The sequence below is a fragment of the Apium graveolens genome, chromosome 11 (assembly GCF_009905375.1).
Source record: "Apium graveolens cultivar Ventura chromosome 11, ASM990537v1, whole genome shotgun sequence".
In the NCBI taxonomy this organism is placed as follows: domain Eukaryota; kingdom Viridiplantae; phylum Streptophyta; class Magnoliopsida; order Apiales; family Apiaceae; genus Apium; species Apium graveolens.
The window spans coordinates 133,747,481-133,760,270 of NC_133657.1; the positions used below are offsets into that span (position 1 = coordinate 133,747,481).

Consider the following 12,790-nt stretch of genomic DNA (forward strand, 5'->3'; position numbering starts at 1 on the left):
TGCATTGATCAACAACCTAAACATTAATGGTAAATACTATTCCATCAGGGAGGTCAACAAAAAGTTCCTTCTAACACTGCCAACTCATCTCGAACATAGAATCACTGTCATAAGAGAAGCAAGAGATCTGAGTGAGATTTCTTTGGAAAGGGTCTATGGTGTGTTAAAGACTTATGAGTTGGAGCAGATTCAGCAGAAGGAAGTTTACGGGAAAGGAAGAGTGGTCAGCACGTCTACTACTCTAATAGCTGATGAACAACAACAACAACCACAATATCAACAACAATCTCAACAGTCAGAAAGAATGGTACAGTCTTCCAAGGTTGAAGAAAATGTGATAGTAGTAGAATTTGATCCTCCTACTACAAATCAATCAGGAGATGATTTTTATTCCTTGGAAGAACTGGAGAAATTGGAGGATGAGTCAATGGCCCTGATTGTCAAGAGATTCTCAAATGTCAGATTCAAAAGGAATCCCAAGTTCAAGTACAAGTCCAACTACAACAGATTCCAGAAAGGTGGATCTTCATCCTCTAACACCAGCAGTGGTGGGTATAAAACAGGGATGGTTGATCGAATCGCCATTCGATGCTTCAACTGCAATGAGTTGGGACACTTTGCCACAGAATGCAGGAAGCCAAAACAAGTTAGGAAGAACTCTTACGAATCTAATCAGAAGAGTAAATCTGAAAGGGCTTACCTGGCAAAGGGAAGAAGCTGGGATGATACTGACAGTGAAGATGAAGAAGTTGGGAATCTTGCTCTCATGGCTAGTGATGCAAACACCTCATCGTCAAGAAAAGAGGTAAAATTTACTGATGCTGAATTAGTTTATCATCTAGGAGGTTCCTTAGATTGTGCTCGTCGTGATAATGAATTGTTAAATCAACAAATCAAAGACCTTGAGAAAGAGGTCAATGAATTAAGACTTGTGCACATTAATCAAGATAAATTAAAAGAACAAGTATCTTTTCTAGAGAATAAAGTTGACTGTTATAGACAACTTGAAACTATTCTCAAAGACAAGATCACCGGTCTTGAGGCTAAGGTTAAAGCTTACTTTAATTCTTGTTCGAAGTCCAAAGAATTTTACAATAAGCAAGCTGTTAATCAAACATCTGGAATAGGTTATGATTACAATGCTGCTATTGGAAAATTAGGCATAAACTCCCCTCCTCATGTATGTGCTAAAGGCAGGGAAGTACCACATGTGCTTAAGGGTGTTGATGAACCCCTCTATAAAGAATCAATTGCTGAACCATTTGATGAGACCTCATTTATTATTCAAGAAGAAATTCGTGCTGAAGATAATGCTAATGAGAAAGCTGTCTCCAAGTCAAGTGTGTCAAAAGTTCCAGTCAAGGTTGTGAAAGCAACTGAGACTAACTCAGACACACATGAGTTGGATAACACAAATGCCATGTCTACCATGCATAAGTTGCCTATTGTTAATCCCTTTCATAAAGCATGTGGTGTTCCTGATTGTATGTCTTGTGCTTTTAATCTGATGTATGCTTATTTTAATGGTAAGCATGTTTCTAATGATAAGACTACTCCTCGTCAGCATGTGAATAATAGAAAGCATGATAGGTCTAAGACTGCTAGTCCTCCTAAAGCTAGAAAGGAGACATTTGTGCCTAAGCCTAAACAGAAATTTGTCAAGGTTGTTCACAAGGTCAAATGTCCAGTCATTGAGAAAGTTGAGAATATTAAAATTAAGAATGTTGTTTTGCCTGATAAAGGCCAATTTTATAAATATGTCGAACCCAGCCAAGCTTGGGTTCCGAAGAAGGTCTAATCCATTTGTATTGCAGGACATTAAACAGGTACAACCGGTAGTGTAGATCCTTGACAGCGGATCGTCAAGACATATGACCGGAGATAGAGCCCTGCTATCAAATGTGGTTGAGAAAGCTGGCCCAGTGGTTACCTTTGGAGATAACAGCAAAGGTTTAACGGAGGGATATGGCTGTTTGCTAGCTGGAAATGTTATCATTGAAAATGTGTATGTTGTGCAAGGACTTGAACACAATCTGCTTAGCATTAGTCAGTTCTGTGACAACGGCTACAATGTTTTATTCGACAAGCTGAAGTGTCAGATTCTGCACAAGAAAAGTGAAAAACCCTCCTTGATGGGAATCCGGAAAGGAAATCTGTTGGTAGCTGACATGAACTCTGGAAGCAATCCTGAAGTCAATTGTTTCTATTCAAAGGCATCGTCAGATGAGAGTTGGCTATGGCACAAGAGACTTTCTCATCTCAATTTCAAAACAATGAATTCTCTTGTCAAAAGAGAATTGGTCAGAGGTCTGCCTCAGCTGGAATTCTCCCCAGAAGGACTATGTGAGGCTTGCCAGAAAGGAAAGTCAAAGAAAGCAAGTCACAGAGGCACTGACACATCTTTTATAATTGGTGTTCTGCAATTATTGCACATGGATTTATTTGGACCAGTTAATGTCCTTTCGATGTCAAAGAAGTGTTACTGTCTTGTGATAGTTGACGACTATTTCAAGTATACGTGGGTTTTATTTCTTCACTCTAAGGATGAAATACCACAAGTTGTGATTGATCATATCAAGATGATTGAGTTAGATTCTAATGTCCCTGTTAGAGCAATAAGGTCAGATAATGGAACAGAATTCAAGAATTCACTTCTCAATGGATTCTGTACAGACAAAGGGATTACCAGACAATTTTTAGCTCCCAGAACCCCTCAGCAAAATGGAGTGGTAGAAAGGAAGAATCGTACATTGATTGAAGCTGCAAGAACGATGTTAAGTGAATCAGGTCTTCCAATGTACTTTTGGGCTGAAGCTGTCAATACTGCATGTTATACTCAGAATCGAACTCTAATCAACAAAGACTTCATGAAAACTCCTTATGAGATTTTGAATGAAAAGAAACCTTCTATCAAATACTTTCATGTATTTGGTGCCAGATACTTCGTGCTCAAGGATGGAGATGATCGTCGTGGTAAATTCGAGGCAAAGGCATATGAGGGTAGTTTTGTTGGATATGGAAGAAGATCATACAGAGTGTATATCATTGATCAACACAAAGTAACTGAAAGTGTCAATGTTACATTTGATGACACTAAACTCCCTAGTATCCAAACTGAAGATCCTTTTGAGAAACTGAAGTTTGATGATATGTCAGATTCAGAATCAGAACATGGTCACGAACCTGAGGTTGTTGCTGGTGAAGAACCTGTTAATCATGATGATACTCAAGGTAATAGTGATGGAAACTTTGGCAACAATGGAGATACCACTGCTACTGACGGAGAATCTTCAAGTCAACATGGCAACAACTCAGGGGGAGATGCTGAAGGATCATCTAGTAGGACACAACATCCCAATGAATTTCAAGGCGAATCATCAAGATCAAATCTTCCAAGACAGACTGTCTGGAATAAAGCTCATCCTTTTGAGTTGATTATTGGTGATCCAGATGTTGGAGTCAGAACTAGACGTGCTACTCAAAATGAGTGTCTGTTCTCAGGATTTCTTTCTGAGATGGAACCTAAGAAGATTGAGGAAGCACTGACTGATCCAGATTGGGTGATTGCTATGCAAGATGAGCTCAATCAGTTTGAAAGTCAACAAGTCTGGAAACTGGTACCTAGACCTACACACAAGAAAGCTGTTGGTACTAGGTGGGTATTCAGGAATAAACTAGATGAAGATGGTGTGGTTACAAGAAACAAGGAAAGACTGGTAGCAAAAGGGTATTCTCAAGCTGAAGGCATTGATTATGATGAAACCTATGCTCCAGTGGCTAGACTTGAGGCCATCAGGATATTTCTGGCATTCGCAGTATTCTCAAACTTTAAAGTTTATCAAATGGATGTCAAGAGCGCCTTTCTGAATGGAAAGCTTGATGAAGAGGTATATGTAGAGCAACCTCCTCGTTTAGAAGATCCAGATCATTTGGATTTTGTCTTCTTTCTTTTCAAGGCTATTTATGGACTCAAACAGTCTCGGAGAAAATGGTATGACACTCTCTCTGAATTTCTTATTGAAAATAGCTTTATTAGAGGTGTCATAGACAAAACTCTCTTTTCTAAAAAACATAAGAATGATACTATATTAGTCCAAGTCTATGTGGATGATATAATATTTGGGTCTACTAATGATAATCTCTGTAAGAGATTTGCTAAGTTAATGCACAACAAGTTTGAAATGAGCATGATGGGAGAGCTGAAGTTCTTTCTTGGATTACAAGTAAATCAAAGGTTAGATGGAACATTTATTTGTCAATCCAAGTATCTCAAGGAACTCCTCAAAAGTACAATCTAGAGGATTCTGCATCAGCAAGGACTCCATCAACTACAGCTGTCAAGCTTGGACCATGTGAAAACTCCATTAAGGTATATGTCACAAGCTACAGAGGTATGATTGGCTCGTTACTCTATCTTACTGCAAGTAGACCAGATATTATGTATGCTACATGCTTATGTGCAAGGTTCCAAGCGGATCCTAGAGATATTCATCTCGTTGTTGTTAAACGAATCTTAAGATATCTTAAGGGAACACCAAATCTAGGTATTTGGTACCCTAAAGAATCTGGTTTTAACCATGTTGGATATACAGATTCAGATTATGCAGGAAGTGTTGTTGATAGGAAAAGCACCTCAGGGAGTTGTCAATTCCTAGGTAGCAGACTAGTCTCGTGGTACAGCAAGAAACAGCAAACAGTTTCCAACTCAACGGCCGAGGCTGAATATATTGCTGCTGGAAGCTGCTGTGCTCAGATCTTGTGGATTAGGAACCAGCTACGAGACTATGGCTCTATATTGAACAAAATTCCTATTTTATGTGACAATACAAGTGCAATAGCCATCACCAACAACCCTGTGCAGCACTCGAGGACAAAGCACATTGACATCAGGTATCATTATATTAGAGAGCACGTCATGAATGGTACTGTTGAACTATTTTTTGTTCCAACAGAAGAACAAATAGCAGATATTTTTACTAAACCCCTTGATGAATCCACATTTACCAAATTAATTGGTAAATTGGGTATGTTGAATAACTTTAGTGATTAAACTTGTGAATATCTGAAATCCGTTCTTGAGTGAATTTACAAATGAATTTTTCATATATGAAAAATTCATTTGCAAATTTATTTTATCATTTTCCAAAATTTCCTGCTTATTTTTCTATGTAATTTATATTATCTTATCTGTTTTATTTACTCTTCTTGTTAATTTCAAATATCTCAGAATATTTTATTTTCTCTAAAAATATTTTTCTATGAATTTTACTTGCTAAAATTCAACAGAAATCTATTTTTGGAATAAAAATAATTAATTCTGAAATATTGTCTTTGTTTTTATAAATATTTTCTGGAAGTATATAATTGTCTTTCTACTGGAATGACAATCGGCAAGACAATTAAAATTGTCTTGCCGAAAATCATTTCAGTACATATATATATAAATATGTACACACTAATTCTGTTTATAATTGTTGTATTTCCAAAATGACAATCGGCAAGACAATTGAAATTGTCTTGCTGAAAGTCATTTCAGTATATAATTGTGTTATTTTGGTTATCAGTATAGTTTTATACTAGCAAGACAATCGGTATGACTATCAATTGTCTTGCCAGTTATAAACCTTATATATATATATATATATTTTCTTTTATTTTAAGCTGGTATGACAATCGGTGTGACAATCGGTATGACTATCAGATTGTCATACCAGTTATATATATTTAGTGTTTATTAATTTTATTTCAATTATTTTTTTTCTGTCTTTAAGCTGGTATGACAATCGGTATGACAATCCGATTGTCATACCAGTTATACTACTTAATCGTTTTTGTGTGTGTTTTAATTTTCTTCAGTTCAGTTCATTTTTTCCAAATTTCAACAGTCTTTCTCTTCTCTCTCTCTTCGAACCATCTCAACCGCCATTAGTATTTCTTTTGCTCGAGTTTTTACTTAGCACACTTCACTGTTACATATACATACGTGTGTATACATACAGTGAGGAAGTGCAGCCAAATTTTTTCAAAATTTTTTTTTCCGTTTTCGAATCGTTTTTCTTGTTCTTTAAATCTGTGTGTGCTTATTTATAATTGGGTATTAACTTTTGTTTTGTTTTGTGTGTTTTTCTTATGTTATTTATTATTATTTTGTGTCTTGTGCGGTTTTTCAGATTTGTTAGTGCGAGTTAAGAATTTTAACGAGATACATTACTTTCTAAGTTTTTCAAATATAATTGACTTAATTCGAATTATTAATTTTTTTTATTAATTCGAATTTTCTTAATATTATTCTTAAAATTCTGAAAGTGTGTGTTTTATTATATTTTTAATGGCTCTCAATTTCCAAATTGTCGCGCATAATCAGGTTGGTTATTTTAATCCAGAAAAATGTGATGTGGAAAAATTTAAGCCATGGATTAGATTTTTAAATGACCATTCGATTGTTAGCTCTGCTATTAAATCAAATGTGATTTTAAATGTCGATCTGCTTAGACTGATTTGCACAACCTCTACTGTGGCCGATGATTCAAAATCTTTTTCATTCACCGTGGCAAACACACAGTATGTGGTTGATGAAACAGTCATCAATCAAGCGTTAAATTTTCCATTGGACAATTTCTGTAATTTACCCTCTGAAAATGATATCACAAACTTTTTCCATGCTATTCACTATCAGAGGGTGATCAATTTAACCAAACTTTCAAAATCCAATTTGATGTCTGAATGGGACATTTTCTTCGATACACTTTCTAAACTGTTTGCCAACTGCACTAAATCCAACTTTCACAACATCACTTCCACTCTGCAGTATATTGGTCTTGCGGTTGTTTTCAATCAAAGGATCAATTTTGGCAAACTACTTTTTCCAATTCTCTTGAGACGTCTCACTACTGCTTTACGTGATCATTCTACAAATCGTAGGGTCTCGTGTTACTATGCTCGTTTTCTCATACTTATAGCAGATCATCTTCTCACACCTGAGCACAAAGCCCTTTTTGCTAACTCCGCAGTAACCGAACCCCCTCCTGTAAGCAAAAAGATTTACACCCGCCAAGACACAACCTTCAAATTCATACAAGTTCCAGTACTTGTATCTGCTTTCATGGCCACTTATATTCCCTTACCTATTTTCAATCTTCCCGGTCATGAACAGCAAGCTCAACCTCCAGTGGTTCAAGCCACCCAGGCTCCTCCAACATCAGATGCTCTTCCATTACAGGTAGTAATTCCTCACTCTCACTCCATTCCTACTTCTGTTGAAAGACCCCCAGTGGTTGATAGGGCTGACCATGAAGTTGTAGAACCACGGCTTCTATCCCAGGTCATAGAGCTAAACACAGAGTCACAACCTATCTCAACCTCTCCTCCACTGTCTAAAATGTTATCTAGAAGGTTAATAGGAAGTAGTGTATTGTTGAATGTGAGTGAACCCTCAGCTCTGCCTCCTCCCAAGAAAAGAAGAACATATATTGAGGCATCTGAAAGCCTATCCTTGTCCTCCCAACAGGACATGGACTTTGAAATGGCCAATGAATAGTTACTAGAGATATTCTCTCAACAGGATGAATCTATTGAAATTCGCTATAGGGCCATGGCATCTTGTACTGAGTCAAGCACAATTCCATTACTCACAATGGAACCATACATACCCGTAGATGATACTCAGGACACGGAGCGAGGAGTGCACATAGAGTCTGTTACAGTGCCTGCCATAGTTACGGCAGAAGAGCAGTCACATGCTTTGAGGGAAAATCAGACTCTCAGCAACCTTTAATAGAGTCATTTTCTCCCCTCCCAGATCCAACACCTCTGGCTCCCTCACGGGATTCTCCACACGCAGATTTATCTGGAGAAAGTGGAGGGCAACTCGGTCAATCTATCCCTGAAGCAATTCAGACATCTTTTTCACATGAAATGATAGGTTTGACTGAGGATCGGGACTCGCGAATTCCCATTACACCACCACTGACCTCTCTTAAAGAGGCTAGGGTGATTTTAATTGCAGGTACAGAAGAACAGCAACAGGAAGACTCCTCACGAGCAATTATATTGAGAGAAACACAAGCACGTGAGGTGAGTGAACCAAACACGAGTGAAATTCAGGTGAGAGCACACACAGACACAGACACTGAAAACCTGTTAGCTCAAATTGCTGCTTTAAAAGAAGAACTTGCTAAAAGCCAAGCTGAAGCTAAATCATTCAAAGCACAAGTGGTTGAACGGTCTTCTTCTTCCACCTCTGTCAATAATCAGCTGGCACTCATCAGGAATGATATCTCAGATCTCAAGACCACTGTCATACCAAAGCTCAATTCCATTCAGGAAACTCCAACTTTATCAGCTGATGACATTTCTAACTTCTGCTCTCTACATACAAGAATGACTTCTCTTGAAGACCTGGTTGAAATGAATCATTCAATAGACTCCTCCAGATTTCTAAAGATAGAAACGGGCATGGAACATCTCAATGAAAGGATGAAACACTTGTACTTCATGATCAAGAATTCTCACTGCCCTAATGAAGAACAAAGAACTTACTTTGAAGGGCCGTCTGGTGGAGGCTCAGGCTCTGGAGGTGATGGAGGTCATGGAGGTTCTAAAGGAAAGTCAGTAGAGGATCCCTCAAATAAGGGGGAGAAGAAAGGGAGTAGTGGAAAGGGAAAAGAAAAAGATACATCTGCTGGAGACAAAGGAAAGGCTGATGATGTCTACTAGAGTGGAGAACAGGATGACTTTGATATTTTTGACATTCCAACTGAACCAGTCTTAGAAGATAAAGATGGTTTATTTGAAGCTGAAGAGGAAAGTGATTTTGGAGAATGGGAAGAGGAAGCTACAGTGGATCCTATCTTTGAGAAAGAGTTTCAGCAGCAGCAGCCAGAGATGAAAAGAAAAGAAGCTGAACTCAAAAAGGTCTCCCAGATCATTGACATGAGGAAAGACATACAAAGAACAGAAACTCTTCAAAAGCAACGTCTTCATGACATTAAGGCTCAAGAAAGGAGAAGAGATGTCAGACTGAAGATTGGTGAAAAATGGGATGAAGCTAGGAGAGTACTTGATATGCCTCAGCTGAGCACTAACAATGATAGGCAGTTCCTACATCTTATTGACAAGCTGGAAATCTCAAATCCTAACAATGACATGTACATGAATGCTATCAAGACTGAAGTCTCAAGGATCACAGCTGCTTTTGACAGATCCCTAAATGAGATGAGCATTTTTGTATATTGTCAGAGTGAAGGATCTTTCAAGGTGTCACTTCATCTGTTTGAGAATCGTTCTTTGTCAGAGATTTGGGTTCTTCTCAACAAAGTAAAAAGAAGCTCAGAATTGAATGAAGTTCTTCGAGAAAGGCTTAAAGAGTTTTCCAGCAGGGCTAGTCCTCAAGTGGTCAACAATCCTCATCAGGTGAGATTCTTTAAGTCTGATTGTCTTCAAATCTGTCAGCTAGATGCACAATCTCTTAAAGACTACTCAGCTAAGCATCTGGTCTGGATGGAACATCATTTAAGAACTGCTGGATACTCATCCATGTTGAAGACTCGAGCTGCTGATTTGATTCAAGCTTATTGTGAAAAGAATATTAAAAGGTACAATCAGTTCAAGAATAAGCTGAAGTCAGTTGAAGTTCAACCAGTCAGACCAGCAAGCTTCACTTCAGAAAAGGATCGTGTCTTTGACAAGGAGTTGCTTCAAGATTTAGAAGAAGGTGATGTCAGAAGAGAAGACAACTGAAGTCAATTAGCTCAAAACTCAATGTAATATGATTAGAGCTTTATGAATCAAGATAGACTAATGTAGTTATATGTTCAGGCTAGAGGAACATCTATATTGTATTCACTTGTAAATTTCTTTTGGAATCTGGAAAATGTTAAATATAATCCAGAACTTTTCTGCTATTTACTTTGCATTACTGTTTATATCTTTTTCTTATTTGTTAGTTGAGTTATCCTCTAGGTATTTGTTGTTATTGTCTAACAAGCAAATAGGGGGAGATTGAAAGGCATATGTCATAGCCTATTTGTTTATTCGAGGATTTAACTCAACTCAAATAAGAATGTAATAAGTAAATAGTGGATCTATCGTCAGAGAGATCTCACAAAGTAACATCTGTCAAAGGGTTAAGAAACATTATTCATCTACATACTTGAAGACTTAATTCACTGGAAGAAGCTCAAGAAATTGATCAAGCCTCAGTGATATAAATCAAGATTGTGGATTTAATCAAGTGACAGAGATCTCGTCAAGGTATCAATTAATTACAAGGATTTAGTCTGAAGAAAGTCAAGAGTATCAAGGTCAAGGCTTGAAAAATGTCACGGAAGTTAGTCACTCATGAACCAGACAGTACATCGAGTGTCAACATTGAAGTGGTGGAATTGATTCATAATTGACAGTGATTTTCAGAAGATTTTCAGAAGAATGGTTGCTGCTCAAGATTAGTATTAATTCTCTATTAATTAAATCATATAATTTAATTAAGAAAATAAATTATATCTGCAAAGATTAATTTATTGATTAATTGAATTAATTGATTAATTAATTCAGAATTAATATTAAGGATTTTCAGAATTTTTATTAGACTAAAATCTATTAATAATTCAGTAAGACAATATGATTTGAACTACTATGACAATCGGTATGACTATTGATAGTCATACCGAAAGTCTTGCTAGTTCATTCTAATTGTCTTGCTAGCTATTGGGATTGTCTTGCTAGTTCAAAAGGATAGTCTCACCGAAAGTCCTACCAGTTCAAATGGATTGTCATGCCAGTTCATTTGATTGTCTTGCCGAAAGTCTTGCTGATTCAACTGGATTGTTTTGTTTACTTAAACAACAGAAAGCAGAAGACATTCATGCAATTATTCAAACAGAATACACAAGTCAAGAACACAGCAGAAACAAAAGCAAATCATTTCATTTTTCATCTGCTTTATTCAAGATCAAAATTCTAGATTGTAAAGTTAAATCCAAACCACTAGAATTATTTATCTTGTTCTTGTGTAACAATCTAGCGGATTAAAATCCCTAGAACATAATCTCAAATCGCATTTAGCATTTGATCTTTTCATTGCAAAAATAGAAAAAGTTAATATCGAATTTATTCTAGATTTGTAATAATTGATTTGGGATTAATCCCTTGTAACAGATACCGTTGTTGTAACACCTTTCAAGTTTAATAAAAGTTTTATTTAACTTGAATTTTGTTTCACCTTTTTATTCCGCATTTTATTCGATTAAACGGTATTGTTTGCATTCAACCCCCCTTCTACAAACAAATTGGGACCTAACAAATTGTTTGCCAACTAAAGATCTATTGTCGATAATAAGAGTTCCGGTTAATCCAATTTGCTCTACCTGCAACGAGACCTATAAAACAATCATACATGTTCTAGTAACATGTCCTTTTGCAGCAGCATGTTGGTCCAGAGTGTTTACACAAACAGTCTCTAGCAATTTCAGCTCTTTCCAGATTGGCTTAATCTGGTCTTTCAACAAAAGGATAAGGAACTAATGCATATCATAACTATGGTCTACTGGATGTTATGGGAACAACGAAACGATCTCATTTGGAACCAACATAGTTTACAAGTCAAAGAAGTAGTGGATTCAGCATTGTCTAATCTTAATCAGTGGAGATGTGTTCAGGACAGAACCTTTGACCATTTCAATTTTCATGGGATATATGTCTCATAATGATGGCGACGAACACTGGCGAAAACCAATGATCAATAGTATTAAGATAAATTCCGATGCAGCTATCTTTGAAGACTCAAAGTGCTATGGTCGTGCTTATATCATTCGAGATCATGAAGGCCAGCTGATTGAAGCAAGATCCAAATACTTTCAAGGACGTCTTCACTCTGATTTGGCAGAAGTTTTTGGTATTAAGAAAGCTCTGAGCTGGATCATGATGAGAGGATGCAAATATGTGATCGTGGAATCAGATTGTTTGCAAATGGTACAAGCTATCCGTAGCTCGATCTATGGTTATTCTTACTTGGCTTCAGTTATTGAGGAATGTTGTGACATGCTTGCAAACCTCAGAAGTAAAAATATTTTGTTTAGATTTGTTAAACGTTCCGCAAATAGAGTGGCTCACTATTTAGCGAGACATAGCTTTTCTCATGCTGATCGTACATGCTGATCGTACATGATCGTACATGGGAGGAGGTTGATATCCACTCAGAACTGTATCATATAATACTGAATGATTTGAATTATTAATGAAATTCATCCTTTTATGGCAAAAAAAATAAATTATAATGACGAGCGCTGTGTGATATTTTAAATGATAAAAATTCATCTATTATAGAATCATATTTTGCATTCAACACTCGCTCAATAAATAAATATTGCTAATAATAAATTATTAACATACAATTTGATTCTCGCTTAATTCAAAATAAAAATATTTGTAATTACAACTCATCGACACCCCAATATGGAGATCCTAAAATATATTAATTTTAGCATATCTTGACATATAATAGGCACTCAAATAATACTCCCCGCATATTCCTTATCTTATTTGATATTTTTTATTCTTTAATTTATGTTTTTTTATAATTAAAAGTAAATGTCCAGTAGAGAGAAAGCTAGTATTTTCAATAGTATAATTATTATAAATAAAAAGGATTGGAACAAAAAAAAAGAATATCCCTAATAATTTAACGTCAAATTATTGTTATTTTCTTCCACATTAATTGAGTTGATCAATATATAGGTATATATAATAAAATATATTCCTTATGTTCCTTCTATTTATTATATTTGGATTGGTT

At 36.2% G+C, this 12,790-nt stretch overlaps 1 protein-coding gene across 1 annotated transcript; it reads left to right on the forward strand.

Annotated features, from left to right (window-relative positions):
- Window positions 1-11,691: 11,691 nt before the first annotated feature.
- On the forward strand, window positions 11,692-12,153 carry LOC141695896 (uncharacterized). The gene has a single exon (XM_074500103.1). It carries the CDS (start codon window positions 11,692-11,694, stop codon window positions 12,151-12,153), a length of 462 nt encoding a protein of 153 aa, XP_074356204.1.
- The last annotated feature ends 637 nt before the right edge of the window (window positions 12,154-12,790 follow it).